We start from the raw sequence: 27,742 nt of genomic DNA, 5'->3' as shown, positions 1-27,742 counted from the left end.
GGCATGGCTCATGCCTCTTCCGGTTCTTTCAGGTCTCGTCGGACATGTTAACGCAGTGTCACTTTAATTATATGGAAGAGAGCATTCCAGTCGCTCTGGAGGAACTCGGTTCGGAATTGAAGCAGGATTGGAGGGGATACCTGTACGCCTGTACCTCGGCGTTGCTGAAAGAAGCGCGAGAAAAGTGAGTATTTGCCATTATTATGATTCAATTTATTTGTGAAAAAAATAAAGAAGTAATATAAACAGTTAAAAATTTTCAAATCAAAGATATATATCTTTATGTAGACAAATATAAATGAAAGAAAGACTGAAAAGAATACAGTATATCAAGTTAAGATCAAACAAGTCATAAATAAATAGTACTAGAATAATAAAATAGATTAACAGAAGATTTATAACGCGTTGAATTGAATATTGTAATTCGTTCTAGCAGAAGTCGCGGTTGGGTCACAGTAAACAATCCTGCTGATAACAGCGTAGAAATGGCGTATAAAAAGGTTGGCGATGGACATCCGCTTCGTCTCTGGCGAGTATCAACTGAAGTCGAGGCTCCTCCAAACGAGCTATTACATCGTGTGCTGAGAGAAAGACACATCTGGGATCCACAACTTTTAAAATACAGACTGGTGACCAAATTGGACACCAATGTGGAGGTCTTCCAATACGCTACCGGAAACATGAGTCCGCTTCCCGCCCGAGATTATTGTGTATTAAGGTGAATTAAAAAAGTTACATCAATTGTCATGATCAAAAATCTCGTATTCTTTTTATTTATTTTAAATAAAAAGAAAATATTTGAAAATTATTGTATTTTTATAAATAACAAATATTTTATTTCTCGTGAACGATTAGTAGAGATGTTTACAGTTTCTAATTAGTATAATTAATTTTTGCAGATCTTGGCGAAATGATCTTCCTAAAGGTGCTTGTGTCATTGTCGAAACATCCGTGCAACATCCAGATGCCCCTGTCATGCTTGGAGGAACTCGCGGCATCGTTTTGGCCTCACGTTATCTTATCGAACCATGCGGTAGTGGCAAATCTCGCATTATGCATTTATCCAGAGTCGATACAAAGTAAGTGATATTAAATTTTTTTCTTTATATAACCCACTTTATCTTATTCGATTCTTGACATTTATTTAGAAATGTTTTACACAAATTTATTTGAAGCGCGAATTATTTATCTTCATTTATTTAAAATTAATTAATTATTTTTATTTGTTAAAAAATAATTCTTTCATTATTTATTTGAAATAAATTTATATTAAATATAGACTTGAGATTAGATGAAAATCCAAATGGAATAATTTGTTTTCAGGGGACGCACACCTGAATGGTACAATAAGAGCTATGGACATATCGCTGCCCTTCATCTCAGCAAAATCCGTAATTCTTTCAAGCACACCACTGACGGACCTGAAAGCAAAGTTTGAGAACAGAGTACCGTGCAACAGTTATTGTTGCACGGTTCTTCTTTTCCTTCTTCCTCTTCGTCCTTTTCCTCCTCCTCCTCCACTTCTACTTCCATGTCCATCTCCACGTCTACTTCCACTTCCACCTCCACATCCATGTCTACTCTCCAAGTACCCGATGAGCAGCAATATGACAACAGGATCCTAAAGGACGTACTACAAGTCCAGCCTACTATCGATGAGGAATAATCTCGATCAATCAGCGCGATCAGTAACCAAAACCCACCGATGTCGTAGTTAGCTTTGTTCAGCAACTGTTTTTGAACTTGAGATAAACAACCTATTTTATCGTATAGTAGTATAGTAATAGAATCCCCCGTATGACGTTTACTGTACAAAAATCTTGCCGTCCGTTTGTCATGAAAGTTGTAAGGAATGGCATATAAAGAATGAGACTGGACAATCTTATTGAATAATTTTAATGAAGATGGCTCACGTGCGATAAATCGGCCATTTTGGAATATAAAGGACGACTCGTTTGTTTGCAATTCTGACATTGTTATTGTTCGAGAACTTATAAATTCTACGAAGTTTCGATTGCATTACGCGATATCTGAAATTGCGTCTTACTGCAATTTTTTAATTTAATCGCACTTTAATACTAAAGATTTAAAAAAACGGCCGATGAACGTTTCCGGTTGCGAGATAGAAGATGAACGTCATTCGGTGTTTTCGACGACTATGTGTATGTGTTTATATGAAAATAGCGACTCCATGGGTTTATTCTATATCGTAGCAAGTTCATATCTTCGATAAAAATAAGATAGAACGATACATCAGAAAACAAGAGTTGATATTAATGATATTTTCCTCACAATATCATAATCGATAAAACTTCCTGATATAAAGTCATTGTTCTAACTTGTACAAAATATAATATAAATTAAATACAATTAATTTTTTCAATACTTTATTTTTTCAGCAAAATTTTATTACTAGACATGTCAAATATTTTTCTACAAATAGGCACATTCATAATATGTGTGTGCTTTGATGAAACTTTAAGATGAACAAATAAAGTTGAGATTAACGTTATTTTTCTCTTATAAAATCGATAAAATTTCTTGGTACAAAAAGCCATTATTTCGACTTGTACAAATTATAATATAAATTATAAATACGATACAATTATATTTTTTAATATTTTATTTTTACAGCAAAATTTTATTACTGGACTGCATGTTAAATATTTTTCTATCACTAAGCACAACTATAGTATGTGCCCTGATGAAACTTTTAAGATGAACAAATGAATCCGTGGGACCGAATCATAATAAAATGTCGCTACGTAGAATCATTCAAGCTTGTAGAGTGCACCAATCAGCTACAGTGACAGTTGTAAACGAAACCACATCTAAGTTGACAGCGTTCGTTACCATTTATAATGACGATGTTGATCGATTAATGTTTCCGTCAGGCTCCTAAAAATGGGACGAAGCCTAGATAGGGTATTGTTTGAGAATACAGATTTCACATGCATTTCATATATTTTTTTTGGACCAAATGCCAATTTTTCTATCACATAGAGTATCACATTAAAGTAGTCGACTCACGTCTCGATAGAGGAATTTTCTTCCTCTCTCATAAGTGTTGTCACACGTAGACGAACCGATATGTAATATATCGCGTACGCATGTACACATGTGTCTATTTATAAATGTGTTCTTATAAGCACGTGTTTGTTACATGTAAAAGAAAGAACTACGCCGTTTCAGTGTCGGAGTTACATGATGCACTGCTGCGCCGTTTAAGCTGTTGTGTGAAAAAATACATAGTGAGGTTACATTTAAGTAAAAATAACTTGTGGTTATATATACACATACATACACAACATTTTCAAGAAAGTTATACCTATTGTTTCTGTTTTCTTACAGAGAGAGAGAGCACCAAATGTAATTTTATTTTATCTTTTTACTTACAATTGATAAAATATTTTAAACTTTTTTATTTTTGTGAAACTAAAAATATTTTTCATATATAGCGATTTGAATAAACGAAGCAGTGCACTGTGCAGCTCTGCTCGTTATCATAGATTTATCGCCGAAGTCACAATGGCCGCGGCAGTTCGAGCAATGCGAAAGGATTTTGAGTAAAGTGTAAGTTTCCAAATCTTGTTGTTCCATCATGTTCCGCGAGTGGTATGAAGACTCTACTCGATGTAAGCAATTATCACTGTTACTCGTGTCGATGTTAAGAATTAAAATGAACAAGAAAAAATAATAATTTTTGCCATGTCTATTTCGGAATCGTCGCGAGTCAACTAATTGCGCTCGCGAATTTAGGACGCTTAGGATGTTTAATCGTTTGACATGTCCGTATGCAACAATTATCATAGGGACCATCACGTGGGCGTAACAAATAACTGGATAGAACATTAGACATAAAAATAATAAAAGAAAAGAAAACTAGATTGAAATTTCCAATATGCGCATCACTTGATGATAACGTGATGTGTAACAGTCATAACAAAATTTTATTTGATGGATCATTTGTTACGTCCATGAATTATTTTGTTTGAACCTCAAACAGGAAAATGACCTGCGTAAGATGCACCTCATCGAATTGAAACTCTAAGTGTATTTTAACGTAATACTAGTCACTTATATTATAGCCGAGAATTATGGATTATGACATAGATTTTTATTGTGCAACGTTGCGCCGAAAATATTTAAAATATTATTAATTGCTGCTATATTATATATTGACGTTAAGCAATCATACAAATATATCATATTTTTGTGTCAAAAAAACGCCAGTAGAAACGACCAAAATGGAGATGCATTGTCGGCGTTTCTTCATATTTGTAATGATATATGAACGTCTTTATTCTTGTAATCCGTGTTCCACTAGAATGTAAATATGTATATTATATAATAATGAGCAACACAAAGTTATATACTCATTACGAAACATCTTCCTATTCTTATCGATCCATTTTCACTGCTCTCCTTTCATTAGTTTTATTACCGCTATTGCTTGGTCAGTCTAATTCTTTTTCAGCTGTTTATCAAGTGCGAACATTTTATTCCAATTTCTTTCACATTGATAGCTGTATTCACGTTGTTTAATCGATAACTGTGTTACTATGGACTTGTGTTACTATGGATGATGTATCATCCTGACGTTGTTCAGGCTTTTGTTGGGTGAATATATGTTGGATCGTTGGATGTTTAGTTCTCCTCGTGGTTTTTCGTGACAACTCGCTGACGCACTTAGCATAATTCATTTTGACGTTCAAGTCAAATTAATAATTATAATTAGTATAGTACCATCCATTATCTCAATCAAAAACTTCAAGTTTACAAATTATTTTAATAGTACAGAAAATTCTATTTTAGTTAAAAGTTGAAAATTTTGACTTGATAAAAATGGTGAGATTGCACATAAAGAAAGGTGACGACAGTCAATTTTTATATGATACCAATGTGGAGGCGAATGTGGACGATGTCATATCTGACATCGTAGTGATTTACAATGGTCGTTTGAAGATTTCAAGAATTTGTTATGGTAAATTTATTATGTACTCTTTACAGTGGCAGGTTTCCCAAATATTGAGAAAATATTAATTAAACATACGTTTAAAAAATTTCGTATTATTTTGATTACTTTGAAGAATCATAATTATATTGTAAGATTAAAAAGTAAGTATAAAGAAATAATTTTTTATTCTACTCTTTTATATAAAATTTAACAGGACAAATACGAAAAATTCTTTTATGTTACATTATTAGTTTTATCCGATACCATACTTCTTATGATACAAAATTAAGTTTTTTAAATATAATTTAAAATTTAAGTTATAAGAAATATTGAACAGTATGTCTATAAGAAACGAATAAGCTGCAATGAAGATAATATCAATTGTTTTTAACGAGCTTTTGTGGGACGAAGTGAACTTATGTGGCAGGCCCTGGCCTTGCAGTCAGAATATTAACGCGAAAAATCCATTAGTGATTATCTCTTCGGAGCACACCCGCGGCTAGTAATAACAGCATGTAATAAGAAGTCGAGGCTTGAGTTTATGAACCCATCTATCCTGGCCATCGTGTGATATTAGTCACGCGGGATAATTATACGGACTTATATACTTGAATACGGTCGCTCACTCTCCCTCTCGCGCGTTTGCCTTCTCATAAGTATCTCTTTTGTGAAAAACAGAGATCGAGGAGCTGGCTAAGCATGGCGTGATGTTACCACCTGACATAATGGGCCTCACGGACGATCAGGTCGAGGAGCTCAAGCTCAAGGACGAATGGGCAGACAAGTGCGTGCCCATGGGCGGTTGGACTTTCAACAAAGACAAGATCGGTACGTAACATTTTTCGCCGGCCTCACATAATAATAGATTTTACTATAAAAATTAACGCCTCTTGTTATAATCGATAATGAATTTTTGAATCATGGATTTTTTTATAAGAACTGTTAAAAAATATAAATGCCTGCAGAGCTAGTAAAGAAAGCAAAGTATATATATATATATATTTTTTAAATATATTAGCTTATAATTTATGATATTAATTATATATATTTTATTTATTTCATATTTTAATAACAAATGCAAGCTATATTACTAAAATTATCATATATATATTCTTTCTTTTTTTTACTTTTGATAACTTCTTTTTGATACTTCTAATTTGTATTATTATATTTTCTTTTTGCCTATTTTTCTCTATTTTTTAATAATGTCAATAAAACTTTAAAATAATTATCGTAAAATTATCTTGACATTTTGATATTTTATAACAAAAATAATCTTACTATTGTATAAAACAAATGCATGAAATATTTTGTTATTGAATCTCTTATTTTAGTTTTACAAATATTTACAAAGTAATATAAAATGTTACTGAAAATTGCGCGAAATTGTATTTAAAAAATTGCACATGCACATCTCACATAATAAATTAAGACTGAGTTTAGATAAATACAGGTCGCAGAAATGGCAGACAACCCAACGAAAAGATGCAGGAGGTGCTGAAAAAAACTATTGAAGATGCACGTACCATGACATCAAAAGTAAATGCAATTTAATTTATTACATTTTACTCTTTCTAAACTTTCGATTCACAAATTCTTTAATATCATTTCATATAATCGCAGAAATTAGTGCAACAAGAGAAACTGATTACTCAAAAAACAGTTCAAGAAGCTCTGGATTTGTTAAGAGGCGCCGTCATGATTGTTTATCCGATGGGACTTCCACTACACGATGTGATACGTAAAGAATTTGAGAATACCGAAGATCTCACCGGTACTCAAGCTTCTCTCGAGGTATGTATGTATTGTGTTTTTAAATATTTATAATTAATATGACAATATAAAACAACACAAATGCTTCAAAAATTGTAAACATATCCCCCTTCGATTTTAATAAACTTTGGATATGTTAAAATAAATATAAAAATAAGAGACATATTTTTTTTTATAAATACACGTTAAGAGAACAGACTGCAAAAATACATTCATATACATTCAAGCAAATTTAATTTGTCATTTAAAAATATTATACAGACATCTAAAAGGAAAAGTCAAAACGTTCTTTAAATTTTTGTACTTGTGAAAAAATTCAGCATGTTGGAAATAGGCGACATCTTTATCAACATTTGGAAAGACATACACTTGTTACAGGTAATCGATATGCAACTGGCTCAACTATGGTTCTCCGGAAAGGAGTTATTACCTGGGAAGAAGATGAAGGACTTTGTGGGTAATAACGAGAAAACTAAAGTGATTGTGAAACTACAAAAAAGAGGATCTGGAAAACCAGCGAGGGAGCCATTAATGTCAGAAGATGAACGGAAACAATTAATGTTGCACGCATACCGTCGTCAAGAACAGCTGAAGGTAAGTGTCTTTTTATACAATACATCGATGATATGAATATCTCGGATGAATCATCTATGATAAGGTATGTACATTTCTCTAATAACTGTTGACAAACAAAATATAGCAATCATAAGAACGTACATCAACTCGTTTTAATTGGATTCCAAAAAATTTTAATGAAAAAATTATCAAGTAACATTGACGTTAACAACAAATGATGATCAAGCTGTAGTCGAACTTGACGCGTTCTGTTTTATCCCTAAATGCTCATTCAAAAATCAATAGCACATACAAGAAATAGAAATAATTGCAGAATTTTCTAAAAATTTCACAATTTTTTATCAATAAAATAATTGATATTGCAAAATTTACGGTATATTTTTAAATAATTACGAAATAGAATCGATTTGATTACTACTCATGAGATATTCCAGAGCGAGAACGTACCTTTAAGTCGCCTCCATTGATCCACGTGCTTAGGAAAAGATAGTACATGTCTATCGATCACGAGCGTGTCCTCTGCACGCCCTATTCGAAGTAGGGTAGGTTATTTCAGAAACAACTCGCAAGCTTGTTTAAGTTGATAGTGATCTTTCGAGCCGTTTATGTTGACACGTACCTTCTCTAATTGCAAATTTTCTCTTCCAATCATCTAATACTTCTGAAGCATTAAATAAAAATAAATTTAATTTTAGAATTCTACACAATTTGTAACGCTACGTTGATTTAAACAATACTTTAATAATAATATATTGTTTTAATTTACGGAATTTAAAGTATTCACGATATAAAATCGCAGTATAATACATATAATATCGCAGTTTGTCTATACATTAATTATTTCCATTTATATTAAAATGAAGATATCCTTCAAATTATGACATTTATTATTAAAAACCTATTTTATACGCAATAATTGTGATGTAATCGTTTAGTACATAGATACATAGAAATATTTATAAATTATTTTTTATTTACGTAAAAATATTTTTGACTTGTTTTTAATAATTTAAATTTAAAATAGTAACATAATATTATATATAAATGCGATTTATATATTGATTTAAATAGTTTATTTAAATAATTTAGTTGTTATGAATGCAATTGCAGAGATTATGCCAGTATTCTATTCTTATTTCAAGACCATCTTAAATAATGTCTTAAGATATTAATACTTTATGATTAACTTGTGACAACTTAAGATTGTACTTAAGGCAATCTTAAATATAAAGCTATAAATATTGATATAAAGGGTAGGTATAATGAACTCAAATGTCCCATTTCTATCGTTTCCATTATCGATCTGGAGTCGCAGCAAATAGCATCTAGTACGACTTCCACGTATAGTTATTATGCATACATCAATAATCAATTAAAAGAAACTAACTGTTTCAAGATAATCTATTATACGTACCTCGTGTTTTATTTAACCTATTGTTATTATTCTGAAATGTACAAAATACGTGAACATCTTTCTTTAGGTAGCAACAGGTATATTAATCGTCCTAAACTATTCACTTGAATAATCATAGATCATAGTATTTTGTCAAAGACTAATTAACTAAATTGTTCTTTAAAGATTTATCTTTTTTTCATGCTGTTTCTTTGAAATCAAATTTTAATCGAGTATGGAATATGTGTATTACGGCAAAAAGACTGCGACAAAAAATATACAGAATATATAAATAAATCTGTCTCTTAAAATTTAAAATCGGATATATTATGTAGCAGAATGTATGTGTAATTTAGCAATGTTACTGTTTCAAATTTTCAAAAAAAAAAAAATAACAATATAAAATATATTAACCTTATAAATCATATTATATTGAAACGATAATGGTCATAACAATAATATTAATAGAATTGTTATTATTATGTAACAGGAATATTGATATCTAAGCTTGTTTTTTTATTAACATTAATTTCAAAACACTTAACAAATTAATTTTTCAGTCTCTATTATAAAGTTTAAACTAATCTTGCTACTACTATTAATAGAGAAAAAAATACTATTAATTTTTTTAAGCATCTTAATAATTTGTTATTTTCCGTCAAAATTTCATATTAATTAATAGGCATAGCGGAAATTAAGTTTAATTGATTAAGTCTGTTAATTTATAAAATTAATTATTTCATTAATGTATTTCGTATTTTACGTCGTCTTAAAGAAAACTTACATAAATAATTAAAAAAATATTCTCATTAAGAATCTCCTTAAGAATCATCGGTCGATTTGGTCTCTAATTGATACATGTCTCACACACAGGAAATTGCATCCGTGAATTTTCATGACGTTTGATTTGCTCTCCTTAAAAGAACGACAGAAACAAATGACAGAAACAGGCCACGGTGTTTGTTGCAACGTAATTTGTTCAGTTCAATGGCCATTCCTAAGTTCCAATAATTTTTCTTGCTAAAGAACGAAAGCGTAATTTATACCATATTAGAATTCTCAATAAAATTTTCATCTTAATTCGATATATTTCGCTCTGTATAATATATAATCGGTATTTACTCGACTACAAAACAATTAGTTTCCTTTTAGTTGATTTATCTACAAAAGAACATATATCTATACATATTGTTATGTAACATGATGAATATATACACTCGTTACGCGTGTTTATTATTTTTATAGAATATCGTACTTCACAGAATTACGTAAAGGAAAAAACTTTAGACTAATTTAGCATTCTTCAAAAATTTATTGTTAAATATAATAGATATGGCATATCGATATTAAGCTGTCATTTTTAAGCAATATACTAACGATGTGATAGGTGCAATTTCTATTTGTATCTATGACATGAGGAAGCTTATAAATCCAAATAACTATTCTTTGTTTTTTATGACACAATTCACTTGCGGTCGTATCTATTATTCACTGGTTGGTTGTTCTATCACGTAATGCGGTCCTCTGAAATTGACGTCTGAAAGCTTCCATTATTTGATCATCATTTTTATGTTGACCTAAGACTTTCTATCAGCATCGAATCATTTTACAAGCTTTTTGCGACACGTCGATGCGTAAATGAGAAATTCTATCTAATGGCTCTCTCTCTCTCTCTCTCTCTCTCTCTCTCTCTCTCTCTCTCCCTCCCCTTTCCCTCCCTCCCTCCCTTCTCTCTCTCTCCCTCCTCTCTCTTTCTCTCTCTATAAATTGCGATGCGCGATAATGAGCATGTAACGGTGCCTGCATTATGAAGGATCCTTCAAATATTGAGCGACAAGCTGATAGTGATTGATAGGATGCACTTGATTTTAATCTGCAGTTATTGCGAATGTAGGTCAATGACAATTCAGTCTTCCGTTTGTTTTCATCGAAACGATACAATCGCATTTTAGTACTTTGGAGGAACGATAGAACTTACAGGATGAGAAGTTCGAAAAGATAAGAATTAATTAACGAATGACGATGATTAATTATTTTTGTCTAGATAAAAACGTTTAGATAGTATGAATCATTTGCAGGTATCAAAAGATTATGTTTTATACTCCGGTTTATTAATCGTATATACATATATGTGTGTGTGTGTGTGTGTGTGTGTGTGTGTGTGTGTATATATATATATATATATATATATATAATATTATAATATAATGCCATATTATAATTACAATACTAACAAAATGCAAAGAAAATAATTTATTAGGTGTTGGAATTAATTCGTAGCGTTTTACAAGTGATGGGAAGTACTTTCATTAATGTATTTTTTAATGCTCATGTGAAATAAATAACATTCTTTCATTAAAAACGCTACGAATTAATTCCAACACCTAATATATATCTGCAAAAAAATATGAGCTATATAAGGAGATTCCAAGAAACAGCTAATCTCTTCAAAAACAATTTTTCTATCGCTCTGCAATTTTGTGCTAGATTATAGAGAAATAAAACTGTATGCGTTTCGCCAAGGTCAGAAAATGTTCTCCGCGATACATTAATTTGCATAGGCATATTACAAACGAAGATATGAGAAGTATTTTTATTCTTGCGCAGCAAGAACTTTCGAGTGATGCCCTCGGCACGAAGTGCTTCGTAACACGCAAAGTGTGGCGATATTATTTTATTATGGTTCGATGATATGCGCATCGCTTTTTTATCATGGAAGGAGTTCTTAAAGGGCAGAAAATTTTCTATGTTCTCATTATTTTATTACAGGGAACATACAAATAAATTTAACGAAGCTTTTTCTCCGATTGTCCCCTTTTCCGTATCGTATTTTATATATCGCGTGGGCACGCAACATTTATTATAAACTGTTTACTAAGAGGTATATTTTTGAGTTGATTATACTTTATACGAATGAAAGATAAATTAAGATGCGAATAAATATGTGAATAAGATTGTGGCAATTTGCACACGTGAAGAAACTTTATTAAAAAAAAAAGAAATTATATTTTACAGTCGGCACATTCATATATTTCACAAACGTATTTGTCATAAAGGCATACCACAGAATTATTCTATTTATGTACACATATATCTATGTACTAAGCTATTAGCAATAATTATACATACAAAGAAAATTAGCCCTTCTTCTTTAGTCAGATACATAATTAGATATGCAGTTATTCATTATTTGCATATTCGCATATTTTTTTACTAGCGACAAATTACCTTGCATTGTTTCCTCAAAATCGATATTCTTAAAAAGTCTTTTTTACATTCTTAAAAAAAATGTTTCGAGGAACATCCCGCTAATTATCTTATTTGTTCATTAATACCTTTCTGTATGTTTTTAACTGGTCAAAATATCGTTTGTCGATCACATATAGCTTTCATGACTACATGATCCATTTAATGAATTTTTAGAAAAAAGTACACACGAGATCAAATGTTTATTTATAAACCGATACTCCTCTGTTTTTAAAACAGAATAGAAATAACAGAAGTAACAGAGTAACTGTTGTGTTTGTTTCCGAGAGCGAAAGAGTTTTCTTTCGAGCCTTGTGTTATAGTATTTGCAAACATTAATAGGTACATTTTACTGGCTTCATCGAAAGCGGAAGAAGGCACATAGAATATAGTGACATCAGAAAAGTCTTTTTTTCTTGCCTGATAACTCCTAGCTACTCTTCTTGCGTACACATGTGTATTTACTTGCGTGAGATTATATTAACTTATTTTCTATTTAAAGCCTGTATTTCAGCGTTGCTGAATGTGAGTGTATTTTTCTATCAATTCTTTCATAAATTTCAGTTAAATTTCAGTTAAAAGTTAAAAAATATGTACTTTCTTCTTTTCAATAAATAAAATAATCAATAGCATATGAAAAATAAAAGTCAAATTATGTCAAATATTAAATTACTACTTTTTGTGCTAATTATTTCTCTTGAAAAGATTATTTATTACTTTATTTTAGTATGATTGAAGAATATTAAAAATGAAATGAATTCAGTAATTAAAAACTACAAATAATTTTATGATATTGTGTTATTTTCTCTATAATTTCTACTCATAAAATTTCATATGTCTAATTAACACACATTTTGTTAATTGTATCAAATATTTCGAATATTTATATGACAGATATTGTTTTGATTGACTTGAAACACACGCTAACACGAAACTGGCACGAAAATTGAGGCAACGTTGATCACCACGAATATATAAATGTCTCGTTGAAAGCATGTTTTATATATATATATATATATATATATATATATATATGTATGTATATTTATATATTTACATCGCAAGGTACTGATATTTATGTATCGTAAGTATATGTAATATACAATGTATCTACTATACAATTATAATTTACACGTAGGCAGTCATAATACTCGAGTTCGCGTATCAGAAATAGGGAATCATATTAAGTGTTTTCACCAGCGGCATTAGGATACGTACATATATCTAATTATAGTACGGTAATAATACGGAGTTAACTACAAGTGTAGCACACAATAAGTGGATGTAGAAAAAATATAAATGCACGTTCGTTGTCAACCGAATATTAAACGAGCGATAAGTCTCGTCATATTATCTTACACGATGTACATAAATAAGCTTGTTCATGTTTTGCGCAGAAATCGCGATTCTTATAAAAAAAGAATGTTGTCTCGCGAAGTACTATAATGGATACTTCAGCGTTTATCCATTCCATCACTTGTTCTGTTTTGTCTTCGTTGATTAATGAATTGTTTGTTTTTTATTTTATTGCACGGAGATGCAATTGTTTTAACGCCATTATTGTTCGTAAAAGCATTCGTAAAAATGTTGCCACACAGTGGCATTAAACAATTGTATATTACATATTGCTTTCTTACTTCAAAAGTAATATTCAAAAAATTAAGTCAAAGTTCCTGTCAAAAATGGAGAAAAACTATATTTAACTTGACAGAAAATTATCGACTAATCAAATAATCAACAAAAAGAATATATTCTTAATATAATCAAATGTTATTTTCGTTTCATAATTCTTAAAAAAAATTATCCTCTTTTAACAATGAAGATTTTGATAATAAAGATTTGAGCTTCTTTTAAAATCACGTTTTTTTAGTTGTGACGATTTTTACGATTTTTTAATATAATAATAAAATTAAATTAGAAATTAAATGTCTATAACGAAACTAGATCTTTAATGCTTAAATAATTTAATGTGAATTATATATATATATATAATTATATATATAATTATATATATATAATTATATATATATATATATATTTTATAATTTAGGCATATACACCATATTTGTAGTCATTCAAACTGCGCACCGAATTAGTTTTCCGAGGACTTATAAACGCAATTAAACTATTGTAATAATATTACAATTATGTACAGTAGTTTAATTGCGTTTATAAATTCAGAAAATCAATCCGGCGCGCAGTTTAAATAACTACAAATATGATATATATGTATGTACATATATAGTATATAATTCACATTGAATTATTTAAGCATTAAAGGTCTAGCTTCGACAGTTATAGGCTTTTAATTTATAATTTATATTAGTTGTGTTCTCACGTACGGTCTAAAATAAAATTTTTATTGAAATTAAATTAGTTCACCTTTGATAATTGATAAGGTAATACTTATTTTATTCATGATGATAACAGTAAAATCACATTCTTAGTGTTTTTGAATTCTTGTGTTACTTTTGAAGTAAGAGAATGACACATTTTTTATGAAAGTTTCCTAAATATATTTGGAGGCAAAATCTTAAAACTACGTCCCGATGATTCTGTGTGATTCAGTGTCAATTCGTTTGTCTTGCGCGCAAACAAAATAATAACGATACATCGAAGGCAACAGTGAGCATACCTACAAATATATTCCATCAATACATAATTGAAGAGTCAATAATATTAACTTGGACCCCAAAAGGGTTACTTTCGATGAGTTTCATTGGCAGAGATCACTTGAATTTAAATTTCATTTCAAACACAACGATCAGTCACACCATTGTAACGTCCATGTCATTGCGCGTTACAATGATTATAATTGTAACAGTAAAGAAATTGATTACACCTCATTCCGGAAGACGACGTTAATGTCCATTCGAGAATTTAACTTTACTCACATTTGGATTTTATCTGTAGAGTTTTGTCTTGGATGGATCTTTCCAGCATCACGATCTTTTGAAAATTAGGTCTCGCATTTTCTTCTAAAAGGAATCCTCAGCCTCGTCCATGTCGATCAATGGCAGCTTTTCATAACCCAGCGTAGTGCCTATGCCGAGCGGCTTGTACTGCTAAAGAGTCATACTTCTAATCTCGTTCTCATTGACCTGACTTTGAGTCGTGGAGGACGTTGCCTCTACGAGGCCTTGGTCTTCGCCCTCGACCTCTTGCTTATCAACGCAGTATCTGCATCGCATCTTCGCGTCGTCTCCCACCTGCACCGATCGCGAAATGATAATCAGGGTGATCACACTGATGATGAAGAGTCCAGCCGGCACGATAACGGCGATCAACAGCTCCATTCGTGTCTTCTTCAGATCGAAACGTGCAACCACGAATAACGAGTCGTTCTGCGTAATATGTGCATCCACATGAATAAGAATTGCCCATCTATTAATATTTTACAATTATACCGGAAATGACAATCAACAATAGTTAAAATATTTTTCATAGAGGAGAGAGGAAATTAGAATAATTTTTTCTCTATTAATTTAATTGTATTATACTTTGCCTCATTTGTCAAGTTTAATTTTTTTATGATTTCTTGAAACATAAATCGTAAAATCTTCTTTAAAAAGAAATTATTTTGATTTTCAACAAAAAAATATTATTTTGTGTGTCAAGAAACATACTTGTTACGAAATAGATTATATAATTTTCTACATAGCATAATTGCCACTACAGGAAAGTGAATTAAACCCGCTTAAGAATATTACACGAAAACAATTTTTTTTTAATAAAAAATTATGAAAAAATTACAGATTTTTCTATTATATATTGTATTTGAACATAATACAAAAAGATTTAACGGCAATTTAGGAATCAAAAATTATTATTTCAAAGTAGGGATATTTTCAAAAAATAATTAAATTAAAAGATAAAATGAGAAAATTTTCATTTAAACTATAAAATTATTGTTAAATATATATAAATATTGGCTTTATTGAATTATTTTAATTGTTAATTCCAGTCACATAGATATTATACATCTGATACGAAATCCTCATATGTGTTTGTCAAATTTCTTTCGACAGAAAATGCCTTACCTTGTTGTAATAACAGGGATATCGACTCTGCGCGGTCTGATTGTCGCCATCACGACCGTGAGTGAGCTGAAATTGTCTACACTCGCCTCTCAAGGTGTTGACGCAACGCTCGAGGTTGATATATAATCGCGAGCTGTTGTAGATAGTCAAAGATTGCTGCGCCGGAACATAGGCGTTCGTGGGGTCCGCCGGATACCGTAGGCTCTTCTCATAAATTTTCAGGAAACTCGTGAAATTAATGGACGGTTTGGGAACCAGAATCTCACCCAACAACGTACCATTCACGCAATCCTCTGTGCTGCGAATGTCAACAAAAATGATAACGATCACAACATAGCAATTTTGATTAAAAAAAGTGATTGAAATGTGAATGATAGAAATAGAATGAAACATAAACTGTGAATAAAATTTAAAAAGATAATTGTTTTTCACGCGTATTATGAAGCATTGCAATTTCTGTTAATCTTTTTAATGAAAAAGTTTTACTACACACACATATATATATATATATATATTTGAATTTTTTATGTTCAATTCATATCTGTAAGTAAAGATACGAATTAAAATTAAATATTTATAGATAAGTTTATTGGGGTCAATTACTTCTATCGTAAAAGCCTATGTTGTTTCTCTATACTCGGTTTCTTATAGACTCGTATAGGGTATTTCCATAGCAACCATTGATCCTGCGACTGGGCACACCCCAATATTAGTCTCTTTCTCTGTCATTGATATATACTCTAATATCTTAGTCTCTTTTTGTCATTTAGCGCATTTCCTTTTTAATAGTTGATTCAATAAAATTTCGATTTTTTTAGCTTAGAAAAACTTAATAATGATAAATGAAATTATGCTTCAATAACATTCCAATGATATCACATAAATGTCATAAATCAAGTACATTTTATGTGATAATATAATTGTATAATAATATAATATAATATTGTTTAATATAATAATTTTATCTTAGGCAGTATGTTAAAATTAAAGTAACTAGAATTAAAGTAAACTATGTTAAAATTAATAGTATTATTGTATTATCGATTGATTACTTATATGACGATGTTATGAATCCTTTTCGAATGGATGCTGGTGGGAAAAGAATGGGACAAAAGTATTTTCTCTATTCAATCATTCAACAAAGCTCCAGTGCCACCTATCGACGGTAATTCAATTCTCGAGATTTTCTTGCGTCTTCTATTGAGTTCTTTTTCTGTGCATTTAAGGCACTCATCAAAGACGTGGCAGTGTGAACGAATTCAATAGTTAACTCTATCGTTAACAGTGACATAAAATCTTTTTAAAAAAATTAACATTCAAATAAAATACGTAATATCTTAACAATTTATATGAAATTTGCGTTCTTTGTACAGTAAATATATAATTAATTGCAATAAATATTAACATAATAAATATTTTTTCATATTTTTTAATGCTCATTCTATTTATTTGTTAAATGATATTCCAATTATTCTATTTGTCTTGTAACTAACGAAATCAAATTTTAATAGAATAAATTTATAAATGAAGAGGACGATTTTGTTGAAGCGTGATGAGCAACGCTGCAAAGTTTGACGTTCTAGTAACTAGCTTGAACCTCCAACATAATTATTTTGCCATCCAACAAAATTATTTTCAGATCTAGCTAAATTTTTAAATATGTCAGCAAAATTATTCTTTCCGCGTATGATTTGGAAAATTCGTCGTTGTAAGATCTTGATTAATATTCGTCATTACCTGATGACATTGCCATTCTTCGTTACGGCGAAACAGCTTGCGACGATACTGCTGTTTTTTTCGTCCCAGATTTTAACAGGCTCGTTCAATCTGATACCAGGTAGGCTACCGTTCGCTCTGTTCAAGGCCATCCCACGGGAGCACTTGGCTGATATCACACTGTCGTCTTGCATTAGATACACGTTCACGTCAGTAGTATTAATGCTCGGACAGTATCGGTCGCAATTGAAAGCGTTCTTGATTTTCGTGCATCTAGAGTGTTGACAGCTGAAGAAGCCATTCAGTTTCATGTTATCCTTCTCGCTATCGATGACAATGCCGTCGGCCTTGTGATGACAAAGCATCAGATCGCTCATGTTTGAACAATGTCCGAGGCTGCAGTTGAACACCCCCGTCAACATACTGCACTCGCTGCCGTTGTTGCAATTATATCTTTTCATGTTCTCCATGTTTACCTATCGACCATTTTTTGTTTTGAATTCTTCATCTCATTATTAATTACATTAATCATATTAATGTATAAAATTATATAGAATGTAATAATATTCTAAAATTAGTGGAATTCACTGAAATTGTAATTTTAATCTCTCGTAATTTTTTCAATTATAAATATCAATTAGAATCATACGTATCAATTGTGATTTCTAAAATCTTTTGGATAATTTTGCAATGAAATTTTAATTTTATTTGTTTTATTTGTTTTATGCTAAAATTTATCTGAAAGTATTCAAATATAATTTTTACTTAATTAAAGCAATAATTATACAAATTTTTTTTTATCTTATCACCTTTTAATTTGATTTTTTTTTCTTACTGTGGAAGAATTAAATAATATTCTTGATTTCAAAATATTTATACTCGTAAATTCTATTATAAAATTATTATCCCTTTTAATAGAATGTTTAAAAAATTTTTAAATGCCTTTATTTAATTAGAACAATTAATTCATTAGGAAAATTACTTTACGATTTATGGAAACTGTCTGGCATCATTGTCAATGCTATAAAAGCCTACATTATGTATGCTTTAATTATACTCTATATTGCGCTTTCACATCAACGTCATTAATTAAATCCCATTACTTTCAGAAAGTTTCAAACCTGCTGGCAAAGCATTAGCGGTCGGCATACCGTACGATGCCGTGCGCCTAAATATTCATATTAATAGGGCACTCCCTCAGGGATAATTCCGTATTCTCTCAACTCGTGACTTTTACTTTAAATTAGGTTTATGAATACCGAGTATTTTTAGCTCTCTTTTAATAATTTAAAATCTTTCGATTGTTGTGAATCAACTTTTCTCTAATCAAACGATAGAAATTATAATATGCATTTTAATTGCATTTAAGTTTCGAATAATAATTTATTCGGCAAATTTATATATTATGTCACGCATAATAAATTAAAGCTATTTAATTAAAATATTACCGTAACGCAATTCATGAAAAAGAAATTTGTATTTATATGACATTGTAACAATTTTATTGTAACAATTTGTCGGTTTCTGTTAGATTATGTAATAACCATTCGCAAATAAGCTCTTTGATCCGCCACCATTGTTGATAAAATGGATTAAATGGCTGAGTTGTTTGTAACAACGTACCATTATTATGATAGTGAAAGTTTATGTCGTTTGCATCTCCGCCCTTATATAATATTTATTTTTATTAGCATTATATACTTCCGTAATATATCCGCTAAATAATTATCATAACGATAAGAAGGCAATTAATATTACTCGCAAATTATGACAGAAAAATGTTTTTCTGTAAAAATTTTTCTGATGGACGATGTTATAATGCTGCGTGTATATATCGCACGCAATGGATTTTTTAATAGTATTTTTTCTTCGCGAATATTGTAAAAGGTTTTCCCTCTCAACGAACTGAAAACGTCCCAACTGTAATCGATATCGCTTGGTTGATGGATCGTTATATAGAAGAGATAATAAGAACGTGAGATGAGATGGAAATTGGAGACAGAAACGAAGTGCGATTACCATATTTTCTAAAAATAAAAAAATTTTTAGTAAATGAATTATGAATAAAATTATGTTATTTAATTAGATCATATTTTGTAAATATTTTTAACATATTGTAGGCAACATTTATTTCGAGTCCAATGAAGATTGCAAAGTTTATTAATTGCTATGTATTTTTTCAACAACAAATATTAATTAATTGCTACATATTATTTTTTTCTCCAATAATTTTGGATCCAAGGTGATCGGTATAATTTCATCATTATACTTTAACGATAAATTATCAACGTTATCAAGGATAATTAAAGAAGGAGACTAAAAAATTGATCTCTAAATAGTAACCTATAAAGCGAACTTCGAATACCAAAACCATGAATTCAAGGAATTATTATTAATGATGAAAATAAAATTTCAAGTAACACAACAAGTATCTTGTTACATTTTATTATTCGGATGAAACACGAATCTTCCGCAACATCTTTATCGCATCGACGTTTGGTGGTACGGAGAAGAAATTGGAGTCTACGCTGCTTCTGTAAAAATGTAATATTCCCACGAGATAGAAGCCTACGTCCACAGAAAAGCAGCTGATCGTGTGGGAACTTACGATCACGCTTGGTTGGGAATGTACCGTGAAATAAAGTGATCGAAATCCGAAGGGTAAATGTACGTCCCCATCATTCTAAAAGAACTTTTATACTACGTCAAGTGGAAAAAGCTTTGGGGGAAAGATTATGACAAGTAAGCGACGAAGCATACGAAAAAAGCTTGTTATTGTCTTCCCTGTGAAAGCTTTGCTGAAGATTTCTGAGTTGATTGGATAATTATACGAGATTGCAATTGTTCTACTAACAAGACAGCATTGAATGAAACTATGAAATTTTAATATTAGATCTTATACTGTAAATATTCTCAACTTGTGGAGATTATGCTGAACTTGTTAATAGTTTCTCTCTCAGTTCTTTGTTAGAATTTTAAATGAAGTTTCATATCTCTTTAAGAGAGATAGAGAGAGAGAGAGAGAGAGAGAGTGAGAGAGAGAGAGAGAGAGACTAAATTACTAATTTAAATTAATCACAATTAAAATTAGTATTTAAATAAACAAATTGGAAAATTCTTTCTTTCTACACGCAATTTCTCATTAATTCCTTCCACAAAAAGAACAAATTAAGCAAGATCTTGTATAATGTGTTTTTGTTACAATATTTTAAATACAATTTATATAAGTATTTTAGAAACATAATATTATTCTACAAAAATATTATTTTCCGTAATATGAAAATATTATTTTCTGTAATTTATTCTTTACAAGACGGGAGCACCACTAAAGTGTTCTATTTTTTTTATGTTGTCATTTCTATTTCTATGCTTGTTCTTATCATTAATACTTGTTCTTTCGAACTCTTAATACTAAAATTAATCACTTAATGGCTACCGATATCTATACATTCTCGCAAATAAAAATTTTCACCTTATTTTTATAATGCTAATAAACTATATTTGCGTTTTACTGCTTGTATATTGTATACGTCTTATTCAATTTATTTCATATTTTCTCATTTCTTTGAAATAGAATTTTACTTTAAAGGTATCCCACTATTAAAGATTGGAAATTCTGCCACTCTTTTTCAAGAACTCTTGGAAAAGATTGGTAGAATTTTCACTCTTTAGAGTGAAATTTCATTCCAAAGAATTTAAGGAGTACATTCTCGAAACTTTATATGTTCTTTTCAATTATTTTTAATTTTAAAAACATCTTACAATTATAATTATAATAAGTTTGGCTCTTGGGAATTAGCGCTGTATTATATGCACGATAAATTTCAATATTATTAAATTGTATCTCTCATATTTAATTAATAATTTGTATACGTATTTCAGCTAACTTTTTAGCCATCTTCAGTACAGATGAATCTGTGATAAACAATAAAATGTATAAAACTACATGTTTCTCCATTTAATATTCACAATATTTCCATGTGAGGTAGTCAATAAACTATTTATTGGAGAGAAGACGCATTGTGACTGACCACATGGAAACATTGCGGATATTAAATGGTGAAAATATATGGCTATTGTAGTTTTATATATCTTATTGCTTACCACGGATTCATCTGTATGTACTGAAGAAGGCTAAAAAATTAGCCGAAACATGTATACGAGAGATACAAATCTAATCAAATTAAATATGAGAGATACAATTTAATAATATTGAAATTTATCACGCACATAGTACAGCGCTAATTTCCAAGAGCCAAACTTATTATAATTATATTTTTTATATCAGGGAATTAAGATTATCATTCGTTTGAATCTTACAATTAGTTTTTCGAAAATTTATTTTTTCGATTACTAAGCCACCATATGAGATCTACCATTTTGAATTTGAATTTCTGATATCAAATTTAAATTCAGCGAACTCAAAAATTCCTAGTAATAAATTTTTAGATTTGTCTATTTTTTATTAGGTGTTGGAATTAATTCGTAGCGTTTTTTAATGAAAGAATGTTATTTATTTCACATGAGCATTAAAAAATACATTAATGAAAGTACTTCCCATCACTTGTAAAACACTACGAATTAATTCCAACACCTAATAATATTGACATTATCATGCCAACGGAAATCACTATATTAGTATCAGTCCGCGTTCCTCGTCCTGATGAAAGGAACAGCAAAGTTCACGAAATTGGCATTAGCAACGGATTAAGACACGACGATAACTCGCAAACCTTCTATCTTTGAAGAAAATACTGAAAGCTTCAGAAGAATTAACTATTATAATAGTTCTGAAGCAATGAGTTTTAGGCGAGAAATAAATAAATTATATAAATATAATAAATTATAATAAATTTTACTAAGAATAAAATTTGAAAAATACATCCATCCGTTTTCTAAAGATTAAAGTCAAATTATTAATAGTTTAAAAATTTCATAATTTTATCCATAATTCATATATAGTACTTATTACAACTGTTACACATCTGTGAACAATATAATATAATTTATCGAGAGCTTTTCATAGTTCATGTTTGAGTAACATTTAAACTATAACAACATTAAATTTTCAAGCGCAATGCAAAAAAGCAAAACTATTGAATAGCATAGTATTGTTACGTTCTACGCACCTGAGGGCACGCGATTGTATTGAACTTGGTGCAATTTTCGAAAATCACGTCAGTGCCATTACGTCTCACGGTTGCGTGAAACTGGGGACAAAAGCCGCTCGACTTCGTCAAACACCATTCGCCGCAACTAGCCCAGCCGCAATTATTCACCATCGAGGCATTAACAGTTTGGCACATCACCGGTTCCGGCTCAATGCCAATGTGGAAAGCTCTGAAATTACGTTGGCGTCGTTAACGCACTTCTCAGATTACTTCCCAGAAATAAACAGCGAACATCTCCCTTCAACTTTGTCTCGAATAATATTTCTGACTTGAATAGCGTCAGTAATTTCTCCTTAATGATGCTACACGTTATATAACACAGTCTTCTGCGAGAAGATTTTAAGGAGGAATAAATCCTTTGAATAGAGAGAAACTAATATCTATATCTAACAATTAAATATAACGTTCTCTTACTTCAAAAGTAACACAATTAAAAAAATTAAGTTTTCCAGAGAAAGGAAACATATTTTTTAATTTAATAGAAAAATTATCGACAAATCAAATAATATCGAAAAAGAATATATTTTTAACATGATTAAGTGTTATTTTTGTCATTTTTGTTTCACAATTCTTAAAAAATTCATCCTTTTTAAGTGGAAATAGAAATTTTGACTTTTTTTTTTAAATCAGCCTTTTTAATTGTGACAGTTTTGATGATTTTTTATGAAGTTAGGCTACTTTCCTGTTAAAAGACGCAAACGTTGTTCTATCCTTTCAATAAATAATAAAGATAGAACTTGTATCGACTACGTCTTCTAAATGGAAAGCAACCTTAGTTCACTGTTGATGATTGATACACTGAGAAAAAGTATAGTCTCTTTAATAAATATTTAGTTGAATATTGCCAACACTAAATATTTATTAAATATAAATATATATTTATTTGATATGAGAACCATTAATTTAATTTAATTAATTTAATTTTTTTATTGCACATACATTTATTTACTGTAAGTAAATGGTTAGTTGACAGTATTAAACTCAATATTTATTAAAATTGACTATATTTTTTCCTCAATATTAGATAATGTTTATTTAATTTATTTATGATGATAATTTGAAAGTGTGTCACTTTTGAAGAATAAGGAAGTGATATGCCGGAAATTAGTTTTTAATTCCAGATTTAATAACTCGTTTTTTTACCTGTACGACGGCGCGTAGATCGCTACGCCGAGATAAACCAAAGCTACGCAACTGATGACGAAGGTGAACTGGAAGAAGCAAATGCTACCGCAAATTCTACGGTCTTGTTCCGGTATCAGGCGGCGTTTCTGTTTCCGGCCCATCGCGTAATATTTTGCAATCTTTTGCAACACCTATATATTTTTAAAAATCTTCTGTTGAATTTTCCAATTTAAATCTCACGTATTTTAATTCCACGTATTTTAATTCCACGCCGATTATAAATGTAATGTATATTTATGGACAAACGCCTGATCCTGGATACTAAATTCCAGCACAAACTTGTTGAAAAATTATTTCATTCGTTAAAGCTTTGACCTTTATTCTCTTATCGATGTTACGGCTCGAAAATTAATACTGTATGAGTTTGATAATTCATTTTCACATCAAATAGTGCATATTATATTTACTTCCTCTCGGAATATATGACACAAAAAATAGCGACTTTATGTCGATATTTCCCATCAGAGCGAACGGTTCCGTAAAAGTTTAATCGCCACTCACATGGAAAAAAAAACAAATCAAGAGATCAAGAGACTCGCTTCGCGCTAAGAATAGATAGTTCGCAACAGCTCCATTTTCACTCTTTTGTGATATTATCCGTTGAGATGCACACGTGCGCAGATGAAATATTTCGTTGCAAATTATCTTTGTTTGTTTCAGTCATACTATTTTCGTTTGAAAAGTAGAAGTTTGCAAAGTCGGTCGACAAATGCGTGTATGTAGATGAGTGTGTCACGACTTCCATCGATTAGACGATTTCGCTATAGCTACCATTCTCTTATGGGCACGACACGCGTCGTGACGCACGTCATGTCATTTCGTCAAAAAATACGGATGATCCTGGCTCTCGAATCTTTTTTATTTTCTCGAACGATGAAAATTGGTGAACGAAAAAGTGTTCATCAAAATTACCCGGCTTACTTCGATTCCTATGAGTAACTAATTTCTTCTTCCTTTCTTTCCTTTTCTTCCTTGCTTCTTGGAAGTTAATTAGTTTCGATTAACATTAACAATTCAACAGATAAAGAAGATTCGTGGTAAGCTTCAAGCGTGTCTCACGCGAGTGACTCATTAGGCATGTGAGACACAATTGATTCCGCTGAATCGTCGAAGGTTGCCCCATTTCTTGATCAAAATTTAATCTGTGTGATCGGACGTTCGACGAATCGCATAATGTGTAATAACAAAGAAGTCTCCTCCTGTTTGCGCGATCCTTTCTCTACCGTTCTTTTGCTAGAAGCATTCAACCTGTCCGATGCACTTAGGGCAATTACCACGTGTTAACTTCATTAGCCGCGTAGTTGCGAACGGATGCTAGAACAGTATAGAATTAGACGCTAGTAATTTCATTACGCGACACTACCAAGCGAACATTTAAATGACTGTTCAAAAAATGCGTTATTGATCCAGATTTCTGTGTCACCATTACCGTTGGAAATGACGTTGTTAAAATTTGTTCCTGTCGTCCTTCGTAACTTTGCAGGCATATAATTTAAAAGGCCGTTTTACAATAACACATCGATAAAGTTTAAATCAAACTTTTTGTCACGCAAAAGTTTCTTCCACAGAAAATTTTCTATTATTGGATATTTAAAAGGCAATGTCAATATTATTACTGAAATAGAAAATAGGAAATAGTACGCTCTTGCGTTTTTTATAAGTTTAGAATCGATGTTGATGTTAGAAAGACTTTTTTCTGAGAGACACTCATGATGAAATTTCTAATGGTTGTTCCACTTGCAAGTAACCTTGAAATAAGCGATTATCTTGCCTATAATACCTTTGGGATTCTCATCCTTGAAACGTTAGTGCCATAAATGTATTATCTGCTTCTGTTGATCATCTTTTAATTGCATGCATAATTTTATTATGTTTCATTTCCGTTTTCTATAAAATTTGTAATAAATTTTTTACCCTTTTCTTTATCTAAACTAATACATAACACAGCGAGAGAAGATGATTAGACTCTTCGTATTATAGATTACGGATCATCAATCTAAATTCTCTTAAAAAAAAATTACAACTACAGAATATTTTTTACATTCTCGATATTCGTCGTCTGACTAAAGTGAGATTTACTACTCGTTCGAATCTCCGATAAAATCGAAGCCGCTTTACTTTTAAGCCGATTGCGCGTCTCAACTTTTCATGAGCATCAAGTACTCTTTTAGGTGAATTTTTTCGCTTAATCACTGAATTTAAAGCACAGCTAATGTAAATAACTGTGCTTTCTTCAAGAAGAAAATAATTACAGAAGTTCGACGACGTATATTTTGCGAATTCTGAAATCCTCATAATATAACAATTGTATTCGTTACAATAGCATGTCTTCGTAAAGTTTTCTAAAAATTTTCTTGCATTTCAACGTTTTGACATCAATTTTTCGTATCATATACATAATTGAAAGAGCCGCAACTTCTTTACATTTTTCTTGCGATTCACTATCGATGCAATCACTTTCATTGTCTTTATTGTTCCCGTTTCATATTTCACTTTAAAATTGCACTTTATTATTAATTATATTTGCACAAATGACATTTAATTACATTTAAAAAATCGTGTTATTTAATCACGAGAATTAATTTCGCACTACGCGATCGACACGCGTCCTTCGTTAAATCATCAATGTTGGACAATGATCCCACGATCATTTTCGTCCGCAATTTGCAAAATTATCATTATATCGACACAATCTTTTCATCTCGAAGAAGAGATTCGCAAACATTCGCGAACACGCGAGAGATAGCCATGCAACCGACTAACTCCGACTGTTTGAAAACAAGTCTGCCAGTCTAGTCGTGCGACTCGCGAGTTCTCTCGCACGGAGCTTGCGCCGTGGTATATCACGTTTTTATGGGGGTGGAGTTTTCTTTTATCCATGAAATACCAGAGTGAAGCAACCCTCAGTTCATAAACTTATCCTTGATTGCGAGGGTGAATCGTAAAATTTCTGAAATGTCGAAATATATACTATTTATGTCACAAAAAAAAAGATTGATAATCTCTTTTTCGGATTTATAAATTGTTGCTGTTTATTAAATATTGAAGAATAATTGATTTTTGTCAACAATTATCTTTTTAAAGTAATTTAGTGTATTTTTAGATGCACAGATTTGTGAATAACATTCGGCATTTATAACTTACTTGCATTTTTTGGAAGTTATATAAGTTGCTGATTTTAAAATCAGAAAAAATAATCTATATTTTTTATTTTTGTTTTATTAACCCGATGAATTAATAATTATCATATAATTTTAATTATTTATATTTATTTGACTTGCACAGATTAAAATAATGTCGATTATAGTGTTCGTTAAATAAAAAATTCGTTATCTTTACTTTATAATCGCAATTATATGAAAAACTTAACAAATAAAATATGTAAGTAATTTTGTATTACAAAATGTAAAATTATTCTTTCATTATACATTATAAATTATAAGTAGAAATGTTTCGTGAAACGCGTAGTCAGTTGACATCTATTTTATCGATTTAGATTCATCCCCTCGATATTAGAAGGGCGGAATGTTAGTTGCGCTGGATTAACATTTCTACGACCTTCGAAGCAAAAGGTCAAACGTCTTCGTTTAATGCTATGTAATCTTCGCATAATATATGTGAAGATAGATTTTTTATGTAATACTGCAGTTGAAGTTCGATAGATGCAACGCGCCTGAATTTTATT

At 30.6% G+C, this 27,742-nt stretch overlaps 3 protein-coding genes across 8 annotated transcripts in view; 2 read left to right on the top strand and 1 right to left on the bottom strand.

Annotated features, from left to right (window-relative positions):
• cv-c (RhoGTPase activating protein) overlaps window positions 1–4,367 on the top strand; it is a 243,896-nt gene extending 239,529 nt beyond the window's left edge. For 2 of the 4 annotated variants that reach the window (XM_087405032.1, XM_011066803.2), the window contains 4 exons: window positions 33–184; window positions 437–718; window positions 900–1,079; window positions 1,324–4,367. In XM_087405032.1, coding sequence (XP_087261158.1) covers window positions 33–184; window positions 437–718; window positions 900–1,079; window positions 1,324–1,438 — 729 coding nt within the window. In that variant the 3' untranslated portion in view covers window positions 1,439–4,367. Of the gene's footprint in view, window positions 1–32; window positions 185–433; window positions 719–899; window positions 1,080–1,323 lie in introns of all 4 variants that reach the window. The other 2 variants (XM_087405031.1, XM_087405033.1) reach the window with 1 other exon arrangement.
• Window positions 4,368–4,510: 143 nt separating this feature from the next.
• LOC105152479 (cilia- and flagella-associated protein 298) overlaps window positions 4,511–27,742 on the top strand; it is a 43,146-nt gene continuing 19,914 nt past the window's right edge. Inside the window, exons 1-5 of the mRNA XM_011066810.2 lie at window positions 4,511–4,984; window positions 5,636–5,785; window positions 6,411–6,496; window positions 6,581–6,751; window positions 7,109–7,324. Coding sequence (XP_011065112.2) covers window positions 4,846–4,984; window positions 5,636–5,785; window positions 6,411–6,496; window positions 6,581–6,751; window positions 7,109–7,324 — 762 coding nt within the window. The 5' untranslated portion in view covers window positions 4,511–4,845. The remainder of the gene's footprint in view (window positions 4,985–5,635; window positions 5,786–6,410; window positions 6,497–6,580; window positions 6,752–7,108; window positions 7,325–27,742) is intronic.
• Window positions 14,841–27,175, bottom strand: Teh4 (tipE homolog 4 phospholipid transfer protein). 3 transcript variants are annotated; one of them, XM_011066808.2, is made up of 6 exons: window positions 25,487–27,175; window positions 24,016–25,371; window positions 22,831–23,041; window positions 17,723–18,177; window positions 15,986–16,283; window positions 14,841–15,289 (listed from the first exon to the last, which is right to left on the bottom strand). In XM_011066808.2, the coding sequence occupies exons 2-6, from the start codon at window positions 24,156–24,158 to the stop codon at window positions 15,011–15,013; spliced, it is 1,386 nt and encodes a 461-aa protein (XP_011065110.1). In that variant the 5' UTR covers window positions 24,159–25,371; window positions 25,487–27,175; the 3' UTR covers window positions 14,841–15,010. The 3 variants fall into 3 exon arrangements, with proteins under 3 accessions (XP_011065110.1, XP_011065111.1, XP_087261162.1); XM_011066809.2 differs by having other exon boundaries at window positions 14,841–15,329; window positions 24,016–27,172; XM_087405036.1 differs by lacking the exon at window positions 25,487–27,175 and having other exon boundaries at window positions 22,831–23,198; window positions 24,016–24,107.

This window comes from Acromyrmex echinatior, chromosome 4, assembly GCF_024713525.1.
Source record: "Acromyrmex echinatior isolate Ae372 chromosome 4, ASM2471352v2, whole genome shotgun sequence".
In the NCBI taxonomy this organism is placed as follows: Eukaryota; Metazoa; Arthropoda; class Insecta; order Hymenoptera; family Formicidae; genus Acromyrmex; species Acromyrmex echinatior.
This window is presented reverse-complemented; position numbering and strand designations above follow the sequence as displayed.

Bases quoted from the DNA above. Each gene is read 5' to 3' on its own strand.
- Teh4 (XM_011066808.2), bottom strand. From the start codon at position 24,158: ATGGGCCGGAAACAGAAACGCCGCCTGATACCGGAACAAGACCGTAGA. The intron at 23,042-24,015 runs GTAAAAAAACGA...ACGTAATTTCAG, and splicing joins ATCTACGCGCCGTCGTACAG to AGCTTTCCACATTGGCATTG. The intron at 18,178-22,830 runs GTGCGTAGAACG...AATGGTCGATAG, and splicing joins ATACAATCGCGTGCCCTCAG to GTAAACATGGAGAACATGAA.